The sequence below is a fragment of the Oncorhynchus gorbuscha genome, linkage group LG04, assembly GCF_021184085.1.
Source record: "Oncorhynchus gorbuscha isolate QuinsamMale2020 ecotype Even-year linkage group LG04, OgorEven_v1.0, whole genome shotgun sequence".
In the NCBI taxonomy this organism is placed as follows: domain Eukaryota; kingdom Metazoa; phylum Chordata; class Actinopteri; order Salmoniformes; family Salmonidae; genus Oncorhynchus; species Oncorhynchus gorbuscha.
The window spans coordinates 3,826,707-3,850,614 of NC_060176.1; the positions used below are offsets into that span (position 1 = coordinate 3,826,707).

Genomic DNA, 23,908 nt, shown 5'->3' on the forward strand with positions numbered 1-23,908 from the left:
TTATACAGGGGGTACTGGTACAGGGTCAATGTGGAGGCTTTATACAGGGGGTACTGGTACAGGGTCAATGTGGAGGCTTTATACAGGGGGTACTGGTACAGGGTCAATGTGGAGGCTTTATACAGGGGTACTGGTACAGGGTCAATGTGGAGGCTTTATACAGGGGGTACTGGTACAGGGTCAATGTGGAGGCTTTATACAGGGGGTACTGGTACAGGGTCAATGTGGAGGCTTTATACAGGGGATACTGGTACAGGGTCAATGTGGAGGCTTTATACAGGGGGTACTGGTACAGGGTCAATGTGGAGGCTTTATACAGGGGGTACTGGTACAGGGTCAATGTGGAGGCTTTATACAGGGGGTACTGGTACAGGGTCAATGTGGAGGCTTTATACAGGGGATACTGGTACAGGGTCAATGTGAGGCTTTATACAGGGGGTACTGGTACAGGGTCAATGTGGAGGCTTTATACAGGGGGTACTGGTACAGGGTCAATGTGGAGGCTTTATACAGGGGGTACTGGTACAGGGTCAATGTGGAGGCTTTATACAGGGGGTACTGTACAGGGTCAATGTGGAGGGGCAATGTACTGTCCAGTTAGTGTGCATTTTTTTATATGTAGAAATGTCCAGTTCTGAAGATAGACACACAGACTTTCATTCTCTGCCTGATATTTCTGCTCCAAAAAGCAAAGCAGAAAGAGATCAAAGAGGGAGAAAATAGAAAGAGAAAGAGAGCTAGAAAAGAAAGAGAAGAGAAAAGAGAGAGAGAGCGAAAAGAGAGCAAGGCGCTAGATAAAAGAGACGGAGAGAGAGAGGAGAGATAGAGATAAAAGAGAGGGAGAGAGGGAGGGCAAGCGAGAGAGAGGGGGAGGAGGGTAGTTGGCTAAAACATCTGTCCTGAGTGGACTAGTTTGTCAATCTCCCTGCTGCTGGATTAATGACATTAGAGACACCCGACTGGCTCACTGTGACACCGTCACTGCGCTCTCCTCTCTTCCCTATCCTCTTTCCTCTCTCCTCTCCTCTCTATCCTCTTTCCTCTCCTTGCCTCCCTATCTCCTCTAATCTCTCTTCCCTCTTTCCTCTCTCCTCTCCTCGCTCTCCTTCCTGTCCTTGCCTCCCTATCTCATCTAATCTCTCTTCCCTCTTTCCTCTCTCCTCTCCTCGCTATCCTCTTTCCTCTCCTTGCCTCCCTATCTCCTCTAATCTCTCTTCCCTCTTTCCTCTTTCCTCTCCTCGCTATCCTCTTTCCTCTCCTTGCCTCCGTATCTCCTCTCCTCCCTATCCTCTTTCCTCTCCTTGCCTCCCTATCTCCTCTCCTCCCTATCCTCTTTCCTCTCCTTGCCTCCCTATCTCCTCTCCTCCCTATCCTCTTTCCTCTCCTTGCCTCCCTATCTCCTCTAATCTCTCTTCCCTCTTTCCTCTCTCCTCTCCTCCCTATCCTCTTCCTCTCCTTGCCTCCCTATCTCCTCTCCTCCCTATCCTCTTTCCTCTCCTTGCCTCCCTATCTCCTCTAATCTCTCTTCCCTCTTTCCTCTCTCCTCTCCTCCCTATCCTCTTTCCTCTCCTTGCCTCCCTATCTCATCTAATCTCTCTTCCCTCTTTCCTCTCTCCTCTCCTCCCTATCCTCTTTCCTCTCTCCTCTCCTCCCAATCCTCTTTCCTCTCCTTGCATCCCTATCTCATCTAATCTCTTTTCCCTCTTTACTCTCTCCTCTCCTCCCTATCCTCTTTCCTCTCCTTGCATCCCTATCTCATCTAATCTCTCTTCCCTCTTTCCTCTCTCCTCTCCTCGCTCTCCTTCCTGTCCTTGCCTCCCTATCTCATCTAATCTCTCTTCCCTCTTTCCTCTCTCCTCTGCTCGCTATCCTCTTTCCTCTCCTTGCCTCCCTATCTCCTCTAATCTCTCTTCCCTCTTTCCTCTCCTCGCTATCCTCTTTCCTCTCCTTGCCTCCGTATCTCCTCTCCTCCCTATCCTCTTTCCTCTCCTTGCCTCCCTATCTCCTCTCCTCCCTATCCTCTTTCCTCTCCTTGCCTCCCTATCTCCTCTCCTCCCTATCCTCTTTCCTCTCCTTGCCTCCCTATCTCCTCTAATCTCTCTTCCCTCTTTCCTCTCTCCTCTCCTCCCTATCCTCTTCCTCTCCTTGCCTCCCTATCTCCTCTCCTCCCTATCCTCTTTCCTCTCCTTGCCTCCCTATCTCCTCTAATCTCTCTTCCCTCTTTCCTCTCTCCTCTCCTCCCTATCCTCTTTCCTCTCCTTGCCTCCCTATCTCCTCTAATCTCTCTTCCCTCTTTCCTCTCTCCTCTCCTCCCTATCCTCTTTCCTCTCCTTGCCTCCCTATCTCATCTAATCTCTCTTCCCTCTTTCCTCTCTCCTCTCCTCCCTATCCTCTTTCCTCTCTCCTCTCCTCCCAATCCTCTTTCCTCTCCTTGCATCCCTATCTCATCTAATCTCTTTTCCCTCTTTACTCTCTCCTCTCCTCCCAATCCTCTTTCCTCTCCTTGCCTCCCTATCTCCTCTCATTCCTATCCTCTTTCCTCTCCTCGCCTCCCTATCTCCTTTAATCTCTCTTCCCTCTTTCCTCTCTCCTCTCCTCCCTATCCTCTTTCCTCTCCTCGCCTCCCTAACTCCTCTAATCTCTCTTCCCTCTTTCCTCTCTCCTCTCCTCCCTATCCTCTTTCCTCTCCTTGCATCCCTATCTCATCTAATCTCTCTTCCCTCTTTCCTCTCTCCTCTCCTCCCTATCCTCTTCCTCTCCTTGCCTCCCTATCTCCTCTCATTCCTATCCTCTTTCCTCTCCTCGCCTCCCTATCTCCTTTAATCTCTCTTCCCTCTTTCTCTCTCCTCTCCTCCCTATCCTCTTTCCTCTCCTCGCTCCCTAACTCCTCTAATCTCTCTTCCCTCTTTCCTCTCTCCTCTCCTCCCTATCCTCTTTCCTCTCCTTGCATCCCTATCTCATCTAATCTCTCTTCCCTCTTTCCTCTCTCCTCTCCTCCCTATCCTCTTCCTCTCCTTGCCTCCCTATCTCCTCTCCTCCCTATCCTCTTTCCTCTCCTTGCCTCCCTATCTCCTCTAATCTCTCTTCCCTCTTTCCTCTCTCCTCTCCTCCCTATCCTCTTTCCTCTCCTTGCCTCCCTATCTCCTCTAATCTCTCTTCCCTCTTTCCTCTCTCCTCTCCTCCCTATCCTCTTTCCTCTCCTTGCCTCCCTAACTCCTCTAATCTCTCTTCCCTCTTTCCTCTCTCCTCTCCTCCCTATCCTCTTTCCTCTCCTTGCCTCCCTAACTCCTCTAATCTCTCTTCCCTCTTTCCTATCTCCTCTCCTTCCTATCCTCTTTCCTCTCCTTGCCTCCCTATCTCCTCTAATCTCTCTTCCCTCTTTCCTCTCTCCTCTCCTCCCTATCCTCTCTCCTCTCTCCTCTCCTCCCAATCCTCTTTCCTCTCCTTGCCTCCCTATCTCCTCTAATCTCTCTTCCCTATTTCCTCTCTCCTCTCCTCCCTATCCTCTCTCCTCTCCTATCCTCCCTATCCTCTTTCCTCTCCTTGCCTCCCTATCTCCTCTCATTCCTATCCTCTTTCCTCTCCTCGCCTCCCTATCTCCTTTAATCTCTCTTCCCTCTTTCCTCTCTCCTCTCCTCCCTATCCTCTTTCCTCTCCTCGCCTCCCTAACTCCTCTAATCTCTCTTCCCTCTTTCCTCTCTCCTCTCCTCCCTATCCTCTTTCCTCTCCTCGCCTCCCTATCTCCTCTAATCTCTCTTCCCTCTTTCCTCTCTCCTCTCCTCCCTATCCTCTTTCCTCTCTCCCTCTCCTCCCTATCCTCTTTCCTCTCCTTGCCTCCCTAACTCCTCTAATCTCTCTTCCCTCTTTCTTCTCTCCTCTCCTCCCTATCCTCTTCCTCTCCGCAGCATATGGGTGTTTAAGGTGTAATCTGAGATACAGTTCTCTTTGGGATGTTCTTTTGTCAATTTAGCAGATAAAACACCAACATCTGCTCGCCCTACTTAAAACCACAAAATACTCTGCAGCTACGCCAAGGACTACTACTCCCATATGCAGCTACACTCGGGACTACAAATCCCATTATATGTAGCTGCATTTAGGACTACATTTCCCATCCGTAGCTACACTCGGGACTACAGATCCCACAATCTGCAACTGCACTAAGGACGACAGATCGAACATTCTGCAGCTACACTAATGACTTGATCCCACAACAGATGGACTACAGATCCCATAATATTCTGCAGATCGAACATTCTGCAGCTATACTCTGATTAACCTTTACAGGATCGGTGACCCGACCTCAGACGGTTGAGCTAACGTAGGGTAATGTGATTAGCATGAGGTTGTAAGAAACAAAAGAAAATCCCAGTACATAGACATATCTGATATGGGCAGAAAGCTTAAATTCTTGATAATCTAACTGGACTGTCCAATTTACAGTAGCTATTATATAGTGAAATAATACCATGCTATTGTTTGAGAGTGCACAATTATGAACATGAAAAATTATTAATAAACCAATTAGGCACATGTGGGCATTCTTGATACAACATTTTGAATAGATATGCAATAGTTCATTGGATCATTCTAAAACTTTGCACATACACTGATATCTAGTGGCCATCTAGTGGCCAAAGTCTAAATTGCGCCTAGACTAGAATAATTCTTTATGGCCTTTCTCTTGCATTTCAAAGATGATAGTGTGAAAAAAAAGTGTTTCCTTTCAAATGGTATCAAGAATATGCTTCAGGTCCTGAGCTACAGGCAGTTAGATTTGAGTTTGTCATTTTATGCAAAAATTGAAAAAAAGTGGCGGTTTAAACAAGGGTTTTCAAAACTCTCCTCGGGGACCCCCAGCCATTATATTTGAACAATTCTAAAACTATCACACCTGATTTAACTAGCCAACTAATTATCAAGACCTTGAAAAGGTTCATCAGGTGAGCTAGTTCAGGGCTACAAAAAAAATGAGTAGAGGTTTGAAATCCACTGAACTACACAACTGTAATACAGTAAACTACATTACTTTATTAACAATATAGGCGTTATATGTGGGCATTCTATGTTGTGTGTCTGGTTTGTCTATTTCTATGTTTGGCCTGATATGGTTCTCAATCAGAGGCAGGTGTTAGTCATTGTCTCTGATTGGGAACCATATTTAGGAAGCCTGTTTGTGTTGGGTTTTGCGGGTGGTTATTTCCGTGTCTGTGTTTGTTTCACCACACAGGACTGTTTTCGGTTTTCACATTTATTGTTTTGTATATTTGTAGTGTTTTCTCGGTATTCGTCTTTATTAAAGATGTTTAACCCTAACCACGCTGAGTTTTGGTCCGCCTCTCCTTCCCAGGAAGAAAGCCGTTACAATAATGAACATTACTTTGACGGTGTAATAATGTTACCTACAACGCAATTACCTGCAATGTAATTACCTATAACGTAATAGTTACCTACAATAATGTCAATTTCTGTGTTGGTCTGTATTGTGATAGACAGCATTACTGGTACGGCACTAGTGATATTAGGAAATGTAGCATCCCATCCAACTATCTTCATTTATTTAGTGGGAGGAGAGGATTGGAAGGAGGGAAGGAGATGAGGATTGGAGGGAGGGAGATTAGGATTGGAGGGAGGGAAGGAGATGAGGATTGGAGGGAGGAAAGGAGATGAGGATTGGAGGGAGGGAAGGACATGAGGATTGGAGGGAGGGAGATGAGGATTGGAGGGAGGGAAGGAGATGAGGATTGGAGGGAGGGAGATTAGGATTGGAGGGAGGGAAGGAGATGAGGATTGGAGGGAGGAAAGGAGATGAGGATTGGAGGGAGGGAAGGACATGAGGATTGGAGGGAGGGAAAGAGATGAGGATTGGAGGGAGGGAAGGAGATGAGGATTGGAGGGAGGGAGATGAGGATTGGAGGGAGGGAGATGAGGATTGGAGGGAGGGAAAGAGATGAGGATTGGAGGGAGGGAAGGAGATGAGGATTGGAGGGAGGGAGATGAGGATTGGAGGGAGGGAGATGAGGATTGGAGGGAGGAAAGAGATGAGGATTGGAGGGAGGGACAGAGATGAGGATTGGAGGGAGGGAAAGAGATGAGGATTGGAGGGAGGGAAGGAGATGAGGATTGGAGGGAGGGAGATCAGGATTGGAGGGAGGGAAGGAGATGAGGATTGGAGGGAGGGAAAGAGATGAGGATTGGAGGGAGGGAAGGAGATGAGGATTGGAGGGAGGGAAAGAGATGAGGATTGGAGGGAGGGAAGGAGATGAGGATTGGAGGGAGGGAGATGAGGATTTGAGGGAGGGAAGGAGATGAGGATTGGAGGGAGGGAAGGAGATGAGGATTGGAGGGAGGGAAGGAGATGAGGATTGGAGGGAGGGAAGGAGATGAGGATTGGAGGGAGGGAATGAGATGAGGATTGGAGGGAGGGAGATGAGGATTGGAGGGAGGGAGATGAGGATTGGAGGGAGGGAGATGAGGATTGGAGGGAAGGAGATGAGGATTGGAGGGAGGGAAGGAGATGAGGATTGGAGGGAGGGAGGGAGATGAGGATTGGAGGGAGGGAAGGAGATGAGGATTGGAGGGAGGGAAGGAGATGAGGATTGCAATCAATTAAAGCAGAAAGCTCTGGAGGTCAGCGGAAAGGAAAACAAATTCTCCCTCCATCGATTAAAATGTCTCTCTCTCTCTCTTTTTGATTCTTGTACAGCACAGCACAACAGTGTTCATCATTAAGCAGATTGTCTCTCAGCAGCATTACTCTCTACCTGTTCATTCCTACTGTACTGACAAGCTAATAAAGCTAATCTACTCTCTACAGTGATGAAACAGCCTAGTCATTTAGTCTGACCATATCTATCTTCTAGCTGGACACTTCCAGGACAGTTCCAATTCAATGCCATGCAGCTCTTGTGGCATTCATCTCTGAACACACACACACTTGTGGACGGACACAATGAAAGACCCACCCACCCAACACACACACACTTGTGGACGGACACAATGAAAGACCCACCCACCCAACACACACACACACACACACACACACACACACACACACACACACACACACACACACACACACACACACACACACACACACACACACACACACACACACACACACACACACACACACACACACACACTTTTAACACGGCTGCAGGGGTCCATGTCTGTATGTGTCAAAGCCCCCCAACCTCCAACTCTGTTTTGTCCCCCCCCACCACACACACACACACATGCATTAGTCCCTCCCCCTCTTTACCCCTGGGGGATCTGATTGTCCAGTGATTTACATGCAGGCAGTGAGTGGGGCGACCTACCAGGTCCTCGTTGTTCAGGGTCGATCTAGTCACCAGGGCGAACGAGATGCCTGCCTTTCGAGCAGCGAGAGTCTGGGAAAGAGAGAGAGAGAAAGAGAGAGACAGAGAGAGAGAGGAGGAGTAGATAGAGAGAAAGAGAGAGAGAGATAGAGGGGGGAGTAGACAGAGAGATATAGAGAGAGAGGAGGAGTAGACAGAGGGGGAGATAGAGAGAAAGAGAGATGGGAGTAGGGGGAGTAGACAGAGAGAGAGATAGAGAGAGAGAGAGAGAGAGAGAGAGAGAGAGAGAGAGAGAGAGAGAGAGAGAGAGAGAGAGAGAGAGAGAGAGAGAGAGAGGAGGGGGGTGGGAGTAGACAGAAAGATAGAGAGAGAGGAGGAGTAGACAGATGGGGAGAAAGATAGAGAGAGAGAGAGAGAGAGAGAGAGAGAGAGAGAGAGGGAGAGTAAGAGAGGGACAAGAAGAGAATAAATAGATGCAACTAAGAACCATGACACAATATTAATAATCAAACGAAGTGGTTTTCTAGCACTGCAATAGGATTGTCACTGTCCTTTAGAAGCAGAGCCATGGGGGGTCAAATACTTTCTAATACTGAACTTGACTATCGTATCACTGTGCTGTCTGCCATTAGAAATAACTGTCTATTCCTCACCTTCAGCCGGTCTCTATAGTTGTAGAGCCAGAATCAGGATGCATTCCCAAGGATGCCATATTTCCTGTGTAATGTACAGTATTTTGACCTGAGCACTATGGGCGCTGCTCAAAAGTAGTGCACTCTATAGGAAATAGGGTGCCATTTGGAGTCAGCACAGAGAGATTAGCCCTTTCTATATCTAATCAGTTAAACCTTACTGCAGCAAAGAGATCAAACTCATCTTCAACTGCTAAATGAGTTTTATTTCTGTGCATGTCTGACATGGATTCATGACTTTGTAAGATAAACAAAATGACAGAGACAGACACAGCGAGAGAGAGAGCAGGCGGGCGAGAGAGCAAGGGAGAGAGAGAGAGAGAGAGAGAGAGAGAGAGAGAGAGAGAGAGAGAGAGAGAGAGAGAGAGAGAGAGAGAGAGAGAGAGAGAGAGAGAGAGAGAGAGAGAGAGAGAGAGAGAGAGGAGAACCAGCACTCTCTCAGTTTGTCTGATCTGGGGCTTCTCTGTTTGTTGATTGGTTAATCTAGTTTGTTTAATCAGCCTGTGCACAGCCAGCCTTATCTATGCTCTCTCTGGAAAAAGACTACGATGTCACAAACTAATCTTTGTCTTGTTCGCGGCCATAACAGCCAGACCAACTGAGAAGATAAGAGATGGAGCAACAAAATAATAGTCTTCACGTCCCGGCCCCAACCGCCACAGACCCTCACGGAGGTAGACCTGAGTTCAAATGCTATTTGAAATCTTTCAAATATTTTGACCGTTTTCTTTAGTCTTTCTGGAGAGCAAGCTGGTTGGGGAATGGGGTTAGGAATTTTGGGACTATTCTATCAGTCCATTAAGCCATGCAAGCTCAGTCAAGCACAGATCAACTATTTACAAATTATAACACAGGTCTGTCTGTCCGATTCAGACATCTCAGGATGTCCACTACAAAGAATGTACCTCTAGCGAGCTTCTTGTTCATTATCAAGGCCGGAACAACAAGTGAAGACAGAGAGAAATAGAACAACTTACCCAGATATATTTTGTATAATGTTATCATTTTGTAAAGGGCTTTGACTTACCATAGCCTGATGGTTTCCACAGACGCAATGAAAAGAAAAGGCAAGAGATGCAATTAGAAGCTGTCTGTCTGGCAGGCAGACATGGGCATTATCTCAAATGACACCCTATTCCCCATAAAGTGCACTACTTTATAAGGATCTGGCTTATTGTCTATATAGTGCATTACTTTTGACCAGGTCCCACAGGACTCTGGTCAAAAGTAGTGCACTCTCTAGGTAATATGGTGCCAGGGCTGATAGAAGTGCACTATAAAGGGAAAATGATGCCATTTCAAACAACGCCCTGATGTCACACAGAGAATAGCCACAGCATGGTTGAACTGAGAGATGTATAGCTAAGACAATCTGTGACATGCATTACAAGTCAGCTCTATGGAACAATTCATCTCAGTCATTTAGAGCTCTACAGTCTATAGAATCACATTCTTTACATGCATTAAACATTACAGAATTGCACTCATGCTTGGTATTTGTAGTGTTGGTCTCGGTACATGTATAGGTCCAGGTGATTTGTTTCCTGACCACATGACCTGACCAGGAACAAAACTACAGCTAGCTATCACCACTAGCGCCCAGAGTCTTTCCTGGTCATGTCTTATGGTCTGGGAAGAACTCCTGGCCCCATCTCTGTAGGATGAAGCATTTGATCATAATATTTCCGCTGTCACTTCTGCACGTTAGTTAGTCTGGTAGACACACCAACAGACGCACACCAAACAGGACAAACAGGTACACGCAGGTACTGGTACGTTTACAGTGATGCCAGTTGGACTTTACACCACTGACTCATACACAGTACACTAACTAACTAACATGTACATTACATGGTAACATTAATATCCACTAAACAAGAGTGTGGAGAGGAGATAGATAGATAAAGTTACATATATATCATTATACTAGGGCATTAGTAGGCAGCCCTGGCCCTGGAGTGCCACAGGCGCTTCATGTTTTTGATTGAACCAACCTGGAAGACCAGGTGTGTAATGGTTTTAGGCCATCACTGAACTGATCAATTAGCTCAGTTGGTCAGGTGAGGTGCCTAGTTGGAACAGAATCCTGCAGTACCTGTGGCAGTCCAGGAACAGGGCTGCCGACCCCTGTGCTAGAGAAGAGCCTGGTGCCACATCTGCATGTGCTCTAGCCAACTCCCATGAAGTCTGTCGTCATGGCCACCATACACACACAGTATACAGTATGTTATGTTGGCTGGAGCACCTACAGGTCTGGACCAAATTGATATTAGAGGAATATAGGAAAATGCAGACATGGACAGCTGACAATATTGACTCAGTCTTTACCATCATCTAGCCCGGGGGAGGCCAATCCTTCTCCCGGAGAGCTACTGCAGGTGCAGGCTTTTGCTCCAGCCCTGCTCAAGCTAACACACCACATTCTGCTAATCAAAGATGTCAATAAGGCAGCTGATTAGTGGACTCAGGTGTGTTGGAGCAGGGATGGAGTAAAAAACAGTGGGCAAAGTTGGTTGATATGATGCCATCCTTACAACCAGTTTACCAGTTTACAGTTTATCTTGTTTTATTGAAACAATTTCAAATGATTTATTCCACTGGAAAATATGTATTTGTTGTAATATGGTTGTAATTACCTCACACTGATTGAAATGATGTCATTACATCCAGTTTATAACCTTTCAACGAGTTTTGCCCACTGGGAAACCCAACCTAACCTCTTGATGTAAATGTGTCTTTATAGGTAGAATAAACGTGCCGACAACATTTCCCCCTTTCCTACAAGGTCGTGCCCTGCACACATTTTCGTCTGGAGGTTGGGTTGGGGAAGCCTGCATGCCCAGTAGGTCTCCAGCCAGCGGGCTGTCCGGCCCAGGTCTAGCAGTGTCTACAGCCCAGCTATGGTAAAGATCCATGGGGCATCCATGACCATGGTGTTGTGTTGGTTCAGCCATGTTTGAGGCAGCCATGGGTTCTGTAAGCAGGGGGATGTCACCTCTACATGAACCCAGAGTGTTGATGTAAGTGTAAGTGGTCAACATGCATCGCTATTCTGCTCGGGTTGCTGCAGGCATTATCAAGTAACAATACAATCTGAGACAGGCATTACTAGTACATATTAAAACCCTGAGTTTGGATGTTACTGAGTGTGGAGATATTTATGGTTAGCTAGAAGTCATTTTAAATATGTATTTAAATGTAAATATGTTTTGCATCCCACTGTGATTGGTGGGGATCCCTCCTGTCCCAGCCAATCAGATCGCTGTTGCTGCCCTGAAGCAATCCCACAGCCAATGGCGGACATCGACAGAGGAGAGACATGACAGGGGGGGACCAATTAGAACAGTGATTACTGACTTCATCTGGGGGTGGGGGGGGGTAAAAGGTTCTTCTTACAGTGTTGCTTTTACAATTATTTAAAAGCCTCAGAACAGTTAAATAAGAAGTCAATGAAGTCCTCAGATAGATATATTTTTGGGTTGAGTTGTCAACATTTCAAATAATATTACTTAATTGTCTTGTTCGTTCAACTCCTGTTAAAATGTCAAAGTTTGGGCTTGGAGGGTTCGCCTGAAATCTGACAACTCACTGAAAAATATCCCCCATAGCTGTTATGGGTCTGTGCAAGTAATGGCAAATATCAAATATCCACTCAAAAACCCAGAAACAACAACGACAACCTCATACTCACCAAGACATTGTTGGTTATTAATTTTCATGAGAAATATGGACAAATACAGCATCAACTCATGTTCTTCACTGTGTTATAAACAGCTATCAGAAACTATATAAGCCTTAAATTAACATCAAGCTAATATATTATCATTTCTACCAGATGTACTTTTTCACCAGGAATGAAATAGAAATATTGTACTTGGATACTAAGAGCTCAGAGTGTGTGTTTCATAATTCCCTTTATGGTTATTACGATCTATGTTAAAGGTTACATTGTATGTATAATATCTCAATAGGGTGGTAAGAAATCGAACCTGATATGGAAGATAATATATGATGAATCATGAAAACAGACACTGAAGTACGAGAAAGACTTCACCAACAGTTGAACCCATCACTACTACTCCTACGACTACTACTGCTACTACTACAACAACTACTACTACTACTACTACTACTACACTGCTACTACTACTGCTACTACTACTACTATACTGCTAACACTACTACACTGCTGCTGCTACTACTACTACTACACTGCTACTACTACTACTCCTATGACTACTACTGCTACTACTCCTACTACTACTACTACACTACTACTACTACTACACTGCTACTACTACTACTATACTGCTAACACTACTACACTGCTGCTACTACTACTGCTACACTGCTACTACTACTACTACTCCTACGACTACTACTGCTACTACTACAACAACTACTCCTACTACTACACTACTACTACTACTACTACTACTACTACTACTACTATGCTGCTAACACTACTACACTGCTGCTACTACTACTACTACTACACTGCTACTACTACTACTCCTATGACTACTACTGCTACTACTACAACAACTACTCCTACTACTACTACTATACTGCTAACACTATTACACTGCTTCTACTACTACTACTACACTGTTACTACTACTATTACTACACTGATGCTACTACTACTACTACTACTACACTGGTACTAATAATACTAATACTACTAGTAATAATACCACTACAACAAGTACTACTACACTGCTACTACTACTACTACTACTATTACTACTGCTACTGCTACTACTACAACTACCACTACTACTACTACTACTAATGCTACTACTACTACTACTACTGCTGCTGCTACTACTACTACACTGATGCTACTACTACTACTACTACCACTACTACACTGCTACTATTACACTGCTATTACTGCTACTACTGCTACTACTGCTACTACTACTACTACTGCTGCTACTACTACTACTGCTGCTGCTGCTATTACAACTACCACTACTACTACTACTACTACTATTACTACTACTGCTGCTGCTGCTGCTGCTGCTACTACTACTACTACTACTACCACTACTACCACTACTACTATTACTACTACTACTACTACTGCTTCTGCTGCTACTAATACACTGCTACTACTGCTGTGTCTACTAGTACTACTACTACTACTGATACTACAAATATACTGCTACTAGTACTACTACTACTGCTAATACAACTACCACTACTACTATTACTACTACTGCTACTAATACACTGCTACTAATGCTACTGCTGATACTACTACTACTACTACTACTGCTACTACTACCACTACTGCTGCTGCTATTACAACTACCACCACTACTACTGTTACTACTACTACTACTACTACTACTACTACTACTACTACTACTACTACTACTACTACTACTACTACTGCAACAACATCTACTACTACAACTACTTTTGACTTCCCTACTACACAAGCATTGCTACCTACTAACTGAACTAACAGAGAAACCATACTACCAGGGTTGGGATCCATTACATTTCAATTATTTTAATTTAGGTGATTCACTGATATTCAAAACTAGAAAAATCCTTATTGAACACAAATAGGGAGTGAATTGGAAAGGAATTGGCGCCAACCCTATCCCAGCATGGTAGACTGCACTAACACAATGTGTCCCCCAAATGGCACCCTATTCCCTTTACGAAGCACTACTTTATAGTTCACTATAAAGGAAAAAGGATGCAATTTGGGATGAAGCCATTAGTAAGACTGTAGACTACTCTACCACATAATTAATATTCCATAAATTGCAATAAAGTATGGGCCTCAGTTGTCTGGGCCTCGCGATATGTTCACACAAATCAAACCGCACAGTCCCATCAATATGATGAAACCCTCTGGCGTTCAATAACACTGCTCTCTCTTTCGCCACTAACTAACTGTAGGATGACTTACAACAGGCTAGCAGTTAGATTTCACATCCGATCAGTTCCAAATGGCACCCTACTCCTTTTCTAGTGCACAACTTTTGACCAGGATCCACAGGGGACCTGTCAAAAATAGTGCACTATGTAGGGCATAGTGTGACCTTTGGGACACACGCATACTCATACAACACAGCAGACTCCAATGGCAGGCAGGGGAACAACAACACAACCCCAGCTTGTCTGGCTGGTGCTGTCGTTTCTGTAATGTAGAAACAGTCAGACAGACCCACCAACCTGCCATAATATAACTCACACAGAACCTTGTTGAGGCAGATAACTCACCAGGTCTCGGACAATAGGTAAGGTCCTCTTGCGGCGTAAATCTGGCATGCTGTCAATGCCATAAAGAATGCAGCCAGCTCTGTTGGAAGCAGACAGGTTTAAGGCCTATTAATATCATAATAATGCCATGTAGAGGGGGCATTACCAGGCTAAACAGGGGAATGGTGATTTACAAGGGCTGGCTAACACACAAGTCATACCTCAGGCTAGTTTCTCTCCCTACGGGTTTCCCTGCTACCCTGCCTGACCAGAGGGCCCAGGCTAGGGATATTCTGTCTGTCTGTCTGTGTGTGTGTCGCTCTCTCTCTAGCTGTCTGTCTGTCTGTCTGTCTGTCTGTCTGTCTGTCTGTCTGTCTGTCTGTCTGTCTGTCTGTCTGTCTGTCTGTCTGTCTGTCTGTCTGTCTGTCTGTCTGTCTGTCTGTCTGTCTGTCTGTCTGTCTGTCTGTCTGTCTGTCTGTCTGTCTGTCTGTCTGTCTGTCTTATGGTAAGGTAGTGTAGCAGACAGCTTCAGCAAGTGAGAGGAGACACTTGTCAAAACTGACAGGACACTACTGTGAGCTGGCAAGAGCAGCTTTAAATAGCATTGACCATGTGTGTGTGTGTGTGTGTGTGTGTGTGTGTGTGTGTGTGTGTGTGTGTGTGTGTGTGTGTGTGTGTGTGTGTGTGTGTGTGTGTGTGTGTGTGTGTGTGTGTGTGTGTGTGTGTGTGTGTGTGTGTGTGTGTGTGTGTGTGTGTGTGTGTGTGTGTGTGTGTGTGTAATATGTTAATGTAGGAGTCACTGTTCCTGTGCTGAAACAGACTTGTTAATGTTTGTCTGTCTGTCTGTGTGCGTGTGTGTGTGTGTGCATTCATGTGTGTGGTGCAACTAAGTCTCACAGTCTCACGTCAGAATTAGACGTGTTTATGAGAGGCTGGGTGGAGAGAGACTGGGGGAGAGAGGCTGGGGGGAGAGAGACTTGGTGCAGAGAGAGTGGGTGTAGAGAGACTGGGTGTAGAGAGACTGGGAGGAAAGAGACTGGGTGGAGAGTTATTGGGTGGAGAGAGGCTGGGTGGAGAGAGTCTGGATGGAGAGAGAGGCAGGGGAGAGAAACTGGGGAGAGAGGCTGGGGTAGAGAGGTTGGGGTAGAGAAACTGGGGGAGAGACTGGGGGTGAGAGACTGGGGGAGACTGGGGGGGGACTGGGGGAGAGACTTGGGAAGAAAGGCTGGAGGAGAGAGGCTGGGTGTAGAGCGACTGTGGGAGAGAGGCTGGGGGAGAGAGGCTGGGGGAGAGGCTGGGGGAAAGAGAGAGAAGCTCGGCCATGTCAGAGTCAGGACTGGGCTGTGGGAGAGAGGCTGGCTGGAGAGAAAGGGGGACTGAGGAAGACTCTAAAAAAAGCAGTTTACTAGAGTGTGTTGTAGTTTTTGTGACAGGCTTAACAATAGTTTTCTCCTGACAATAACTATCTAGAGCACCCGTCTTGATTTTGGGACACAGCCAATGACTTCCTGGTAAGTAAATACTGTATAACTGCTATAAGTTGCTAGTGCCTCTCTAGTTAAGTATAGGCTAAGTGGAGTGATGTTTGGACTGGCTGTCTGTGGGTGGGGATGGAAGGCCTGAGGGTTCAGGACCAAATTACAGCTCTCCCCCCCAAAGCTCCGATGTGTTAATCAGCTGCCCACAGAGACATTAAACAGTCTGCGAGAGAGAGAAAAAGTTGACGGTGAATAAACTGAATGATCTGAAGAACAAATGTACAAGTTAGGGAGAAGGAATCGAATCAAAACAGTCCTACCAATCTAGAGCAGACCTGACCCAGACCCGACCCAGACCTGACCCAGACACAGACCCAGACCCAGACCCAGACCCAGACCCAGACCCAGACCCAGACCTGACCCAGACCCAGACCCAGACCCCACCCAGACCCAGACCCAGACCCAGACCCAGACCCAGACCCAGACCCAGACCCAGACCCAGACCCGACCCAGACCCAGACCCAGACCTGACCCAGACCCAGACCCGACCTAGACCCAGACCCAGACCCGACCCAGACCCAGACCCAGTCCCAGACCCGACCCAGACCCAGACCCAGACCCAGACCCAGACCCAGACCCGACCCGACCCGACCCGACCCAGACCCAGACCAAGGGTTGGTGTTCTGCTAAAGCAGAATTGTATTTATTTTAACAATATAGTGAGCATCCCAAGTGGCACCCTACACTCTTAGAAAAAAGGCTTTCAAAAGTGTGCTTCGTCTGTTCCGATAGGTGAACCCTTTTTGGTTCCAAGTAGAAGCCTTTCCATGTAAAACCCTTTCTGTGGAAAGAGTTTGACATGGAACCCAAAAGATTTCTACCTGGAACCAAAAAGGGTTCTTCAAATAGTTCTCCTATGGGGACAGCTGATGAAGGCTTTTAGGTTTTAGATAGCACTTTTATCTAAGAATGTATTCCTTGTACAGTGGACTACTTTTGTCGAGGGCCCATATGGCTCTGGTCAAAAGTAGTGCACTATGGAATAGGGTGGCATTTGGGACAACCCCTAGATGCACACCTCTCGTAGAACATTGAAGTGCTTTAATTTACAAATTCAGTTTGTTCATGGACAGAAGATTAACTGTCAAACACCGATTTGAATATAGCTGCTCTCTTGCAGCTGTACAGCTGCATGGGTTGTGGAAAGAAATAACTATTTTAGCTACGCAGACTTTGGGAAACCTTCCATGTTTAGTCGATGCGAATGTCCCAAATGGTCCCCTATTCCCTATATAGTACACTACTTTTGACCAGAGCTAGTAGGTCTCTGATCAAAAGTACTACACTATATAGGAAATAGGGTGCCATTTGGGACAGTCAGAAGACACTCACCCTCCGACAGCCTGTAGGCCCAGTACTTTGGGATCCAGCACATTGAGAGGCTGCAGAGAGAAGAGAAGTACAACATCACACAGCTAAACATACTGTGGCATGGAACCATTCACAAACAGAAGGTGAGGCAACACAAACACACACACACACACACACAGCAAACACACACACACAGCAAACACACACAATGAAAAACAAAAGCCCAATTTGGAAAAGTACTGTCCATCTGGAGGTCAGATCAGGACAGAAGTATTAAAGAAATAAACTACAGAGGGAGGAGAGTTGAAGCAGTGTGTGTGTGTGTGTGTGTGTGTGTGTGTGTGTGTGTGTGTGTGTGTGTGTGTGTGTGTGTGTGTGTGTGTGTGTGTGTGTGTGTGTGTGTGTGTGTGTGTGTGTGTGTGTGTGTGTGTGTGTGTGTGTGTGTGTGTGTGTGTGTGTGTGTGTGTGTGTGTGTGTGTAGGCTAAGTAGAACACAGAGGCAGGGAATGGAGATCCCCCTCAGGGCAAGTTGAAAATGATTCCATTTCAATGTGATTTCCTGAGTTGGTATTCAACACTAAGACAATAGAATGTGTCGTTCGTGGTGCTCAGGGCCACAATTTGTTTTATAACACTTCATCCTCTCTGATCCCTTCCCCACCTAAACACAAACACACACACAAAACAAACATACATTTGGAAATGGACACAAGCACACACAGAATCGATACACACACGTGCACACAGACACACAGATACACACACACAGTACTGAATACAAGACGTTACCACCCAAATCATTCAGAAAAAGAAGGGGTAGAGAGACATAAACAATCAACAGTAAAGGTCCACAAGGCACATGTAGCACTTTCAAATGCAACTATAACATGGTCACACACACGCACCTACGCACGCACGCACACACACACACACACGGATGGAAGGAGGGAAATCATGTGGGTCTACATGAATTTGATTAAACAATGATTTTAAACCTTGTTGTGTGGTGGAGGTTTTTCTGAAACGAGAAAGAAGGAAAGAAGCATAGGAAGTTAGACAGGAGCTTCTTAAACAGTCTGAACTTAGATACAATAATACAATACTATGTGTTTATGTCTCTAAATACTTACAGTATTATGCATGTATAAAGTCCCATAACTAGATACAATACTATGTTGTTTAGTTTGGTCTCTAGCATGAGTTCAGTTCCGACCATACTAGATATAGTACCCGATATAGTACTACATATAGCACTATAAGAACCAGTACTATAGATGTGGTTCAGTTAAGTCTCTGACATGAGTTCAGTTCCTACCAGAATAGATAGAGTACTAGACATAGTACTACATGTAGCACTGTAAGAACCAGTACTATAGATGTTGTTCAGTTAAGTCTCTGACATGAGTTCAGTTCCTACCAGAATAGATAAGAGTACTAGATATAGTACTACATATAGCAATATAAGAACCAGTACTATAGATGTGGTTCAGTTCAGTCTCTTACTACAGTACATAGATACAGCCATATCTGGTGGTAGTCCTGTTCCTATGTTACTAGAGCTTTGTGATTTATGTCTCTAAATGAAAAGCGCTCTACAAATGCAATTTATTATTATTATTATTATCATTATTATTATTATCATTAGCAGGAACGCCAAGGTCGGAGGTTCAATTCCTGCAGGCGTCACAAACGCATAATAAAAATACATGCACTCACTGGAATGGAAATCCCTTTGGATAAAACATCTGCTAAATAAAAGTGGTATATAGGGATAAACATATTTCAGTACTATAGAGATGTTTCAGTACAGTATTTCTTACTTCAGTTTTCCCCAACAAGTTAATACATGCAGAGACAGTCAGTTTGTGCCGGAGGGATAGCAACTGTGAATAGACACACTGTAACACAGTGAAATAATCCAGTTTCTGCCCCATACAATGTACAATAGAAATACCAATGTACAATGTACTGAATTAACTGGAGTCACACCAATGTACAATAGAAATACCAATGTACAATGTACTGAATTAACTAGCGTCATACCAATATACCATGTACTATATGGAGGAATGACAATACACTAATACATGGACTGATACTGTAAGTTATTTAGCAGGTGTGATCTCTGAAATTCTGTTAGACATGGTGTTGATGATAGTGTTTTTAATAATGCAGTGCACTGCATATTTAACTGACAGAAAATGATTGGCGGTTGACAGCGGTACTCTAACCCAATGATAACTTTTATGCCTCTCCATAACCCTAAAGTAAACTACAAACTTCCTTTCAATAAACAGGGCTACACCGGACAGTGTCCTACGTGTTGAACCGTTGATGATAATGTTGCAGTCTTAAAGAGATAGCGCTACACAGTGTAATGACTTCACTATTGATCTGCCACTGATAAGTGTCAGCATAATCAAGATCAAATACTGCCACGCATAAAAAACAACACTCGGTGATATACTAGGACTAAGTCCTACAGCAACATTGACAGAGAGGTAGTGATACATTGTTGCATCCCATTGTCACCCTATTTCCTATATTGTGCACTGCTTTTGGTCAGGGCCCATAGGTGCCAATTGGGATGCAGTCACCGTGTGAACTAGCATTGTTTACAGAAGGCAGGTCAGCGCTAGCTGCCACTTAGAGATCTCTGTCATCACCGTACAAGGAAACCCCAGACTCTGAACACACTATCTAACTATAGATCAGGAAAGAGTTCAAACATAACAATGGAAATACCATGGAAACGCCACACACTTGTCCCTCGTGGGGGATAGATCAAAAATGTCCTCATTGCCGCCCATCAAAGTCAGCCTATACATTTAAGCTATTGTTTAATTAAGAGTATTTCACACTATGTTGGTAAAAATGCACATACAATGTGTGTCAACTCCATTACATGTTAATGTCATTGTCACCAATCAACTAAATTACATATAAAAATGACTGCAAATACCACCACCAATTTCTATATGGCTAGCTTATCGAAACGGGAGTCAGCATTTAGCATATTGTTTTTCTAAACCTGAAAGGACAACTTTTAAATATTAAGCGGCATGCAAATCTGATTGTATCAACCACATTGTGGGCCTGTTAGAACACATAAATCATTACAGATTTGACTTATATCCACTTTGTTAAATCATCTTTTTTTGAATGGGTGCCAATGACAGCATCCTTGTTCTATCCCCCATGGTCTGCCTACCATTGATCTCTTCAGCACATGTATAGAATACATTTTGAAACAACCTGCTAGCCCCAACACTGGCCTCAATGTACCTCTTTAGCCATGTTAAGATCAGTGAAGCTACTATGATAGGTACAGCTACTGTAACATAGGAAAAACTCATGCAGATCTGCCAAGTATACAGGTACAGCTAAGATAAAGTAGGTGCAGCAAATCTAGATTCAGCTAAAATACAATTTGTCTAGCAGCAAATCTGGAAACATAGCACAGCTAGCATAGGTACAGCTAAGATGCAGGAAATCTAGGTGCCACTCAAAGCTAAGGCAAATCTGGGTAAGTTCTAGCAAGGTCCAGCTGTGCCACTGAGACACGTAATACAAAGACGTTTTAAAATGTTTAAAAAAATACCCACTTAAATCACTGGAAAGGAAACAAAACATAATCGATTTCAAAGAGGAAAGCTGGTTATGTTGTCAGCAACCTCATGGAGATAACACTAAATCAAGCTAGTCAGATGCAGAGGAACACTTATGGTCACACAGGGCATTGATCCGTAGTCAGTGAAGCAACTAGCCTGCTGCAAGCTAACAGTTTAACTAGGAGGCAAGCTGCAAGCTAACCATCACCAAGCACGACCCCTCCAAACACCTATAATTGTATTCGTTACGTACACAGTTTACAGCAGGCATAAAGGACGCAGTGAAATGCTTGCATACTAGCCTCAACTTTGCAGTACAATGTCAATAACAATCTAAAGTCACTAAAAAATAGTGACTTAAGTAATTAGAGTAAAGTAACATGCATAGTAATAAAACAGATATGTACATAATAGGATATTGATCCAAAGTCAGTGAAGCAGCTAGCCTGCTGCGAGCTAACAGTTTAACTAGGAGGCCTGCAAGCTAACCATCAACAAGCACTGACCCTCCCTTGCAAGCTAACAATACAGTATGACCAGTAGCTAGCCTTCTGCAGGCTAACAATACAGTATGACCAGCAGCTAGCCTTGATGCAGGCTAACAATACAGTATGACCAGCAGCTAGCCTTCTGCAGGCTAACAATACCGTATGACCAGCAGCTAGCCTTGATGCAGGCTAACAATACAGTATGACCAGCAGCTAGCCTTGATGCAGGCTAACAATACAGTATAACTAGCAGCTAGCCCTCTGAAAGCTAACAATACAGTATGCCCAGCAGCTAGCCTTCTGCAGGCTAACAATGCAGTATGACCAGCAGCTAGCTTTGATGCAGGCTAACAATACAGTATAACTAGTAGCTAGCCCTCTGAAAGCTAACAATACAGTATGCCCACCAGCTAGCCTTCTGCAGGCTAACAATGCAGTATGACCAGCAGCTAGCTTTGATGCAGGCTAACAATACAGTATAACTAGTAGCTAGCCCTCTGAAGGCTAACAATACAGTATAACTAGCAGCTAGCCTTCTGCAGGCAAACAATATAACCAGAAGATAGCTTTCCTGGTAACAATACATAATGACCAGCAGCTAGCCTTCTGCAGGCTAACAATACAGTATGACCAGCAGCTAGCCTTCCGTAGGCAAACAATATAACCAGAAGATAGCTTTCCTGGTAACAATACATAATGGCCAGCAGCCAGCCATCTTCAGGCTAACAATATAACCAGAAGCTAGCCATCTTCAGGCTAACAATATAACCAGAAGCTAGCCGTCTTCAGGCTAACAATATAACCAGAAGCTAGCCGGCTTCAGGCTAGTAATATAATCAGGTGCTGAAGCGCTTCCCATAAGGAGCCTTATGTTTTGGCCAAATTCTCCATCCCACACCCGCACAATTCCAGTCATAGATTTAAAGGCATTGGATTGGTTTAAAAATTGGCTGGAGGGAGTCCATGATGGGAAGTGTGCAATTCCACACTTCGTAATAGTCTTCTGCAGGCTGACAATATAACCAGGTAGGCCTACTGACCCTTCCCACCAGGGTCTGTGAGGCTGGGCCTCAATACCAACACACAAATAATTAGAAAAAGTAACAGAGAGAGGGGTGAGAGGGGGGAACTAGAGGAGTAGAGGAAGAGAGAGAAGGGAGCGAGTGGAGAGAAAGAGAGAAGAGGGAAGTGAGAGAGAGGAATAAGAGAAGGAAAAGAGGGAGAGAAGAGAGTCATCTCATGACTCATCACACGTTCTCAAACTGAAGACATTTAACATAATAATGATATTACAGAAACCATGATAAAGCAATGAAACAGATTCAGTGTACCATTGCATTAGTTATCACTGGCGTACCGGACACCACCTTGTGGGACCTCCTGCACAAGGCAGGAGGTCCCACAAGCTCTGGGGACCATTGCACCTGTCATCGATGTCACTTTGACAGTAACCCTGCCAAAATGAATTCATCAACCTTTTAATTTCCATATGTACTAGGAAGCTATGTGTTTGTTTCTTGTGCTTCAGGAATGTGACTGAAAAAGGGCCTCAGGCCTTGAAAAGAAAACATTTAACTGACTGCAAATATAAGGGGATATCAGTGAACAAATGTTGTGGTCAAGGCTACTACGGTGCCAGCGTAATGAGTGGAGCTTACTCAGGTGTTCAAAAGCTCCTTTCAGACCGACAGCCTAATGCTTCTTAGTAGTTCTTTATGAGTTTTAGCTTAGAAAACAATCTCTCCGCAGTAGTAACAGTTACAGGGATAGTAAAAACAGCATGATTGCCATAGCAACATCAGGTAAACTGCAGGGGGAGTGGTGCTTCAAATACAGCAGTTCTGCAACAGCTTTAATTGAGCCTCTCATTATCCTTAATTGCCGGCCTCAACACGTTATGAAAAGAGATTTACTGCGTAAGAAGCTCTGGGGACGGGTCATCTGGATACTGGACAGAGATTTACTGCGTAAGAAGCTCTGGGGACGGGTCATCTGGATACTGGACAGAGATTTACTGCGTAAGAAGCTCTGGGGACGGGTCATCTGGATACTGGACAGAGATTTACTGCGTAAGAAGCTCTGGGGACGGGTCATCTGGATACTGGACAGAGATTTACTGCGTAAGAAGCTCTGGGGACAGGTCATCTGGATACTGGACAGAGATTTACTGCGTAAGAAGCTCTGGGGACGGGTCATCTGGATACTGGACAGAGATTTACTGCGTAAGAAGCTCTGGGGACGGGTCATCTGGATACTGGACAGAGATTTACTGCGTAAGAAGCTCTGGGGACGGGTCATCTGGATACTGGACAGAGATTTACTGCGTAAGAAGCTCTGGGGACGGGTCATCTGGATACTGGACAGAGATTTACTGCGTAAGAAGCTCTGGGGACGGGTCATCTGGATACTGGACAGAGATTTACTGCGTAAGAAGCTCTGGGGACGGGTCATCTGGATACTGGACAGAGATTTACTGCGTAAGAAGCTCTGGGGATGGGTCATCTGGATACTGGACAGAGATTTACTGCGTAAGAAGCTCTGGGGACGGGTCATCTGGATACTGGACAGAGATTTACTGCGTAAGAAGCTCTGGGGACAGGTCATCTGGATACTGGACAGGCAATAAATTGCCAGATGCAAACAAATTATGTCTTTAGCAGACAACAGTTCTTGAGGGCTTGAAGAAAAAAAGCGGTTTTCGCTTTCATTTATACTGCATTT

General features: G+C 44.9%; 1 protein-coding gene across 2 annotated transcripts in view; it reads right to left on the bottom strand.

Annotated features, from left to right (window-relative positions):
- LOC124033552 (protein unc-13 homolog C) overlaps window positions 1-23,908 on the bottom strand; it is a 265,043-nt gene that overhangs the window by 200,707 nt on the left and 40,428 nt on the right. For both annotated transcript variants that reach the window (XM_046345590.1, XM_046345588.1), the window contains exons 3-7: window positions 18,084-18,106; window positions 17,110-17,159; window positions 14,261-14,339; window positions 9,042-9,047; window positions 7,323-7,394 (exon numbers count right to left, since the gene is read on the bottom strand). In XM_046345590.1, the coding sequence (XP_046201546.1) occupies window positions 7,323-7,394; window positions 9,042-9,047; window positions 14,261-14,339; window positions 17,110-17,159; window positions 18,084-18,106 (230 nt within the window). The remainder of the gene's footprint in view (window positions 1-7,322; window positions 7,395-9,041; window positions 9,048-14,260; window positions 14,340-17,109; window positions 17,160-18,083; window positions 18,107-23,908) is intronic.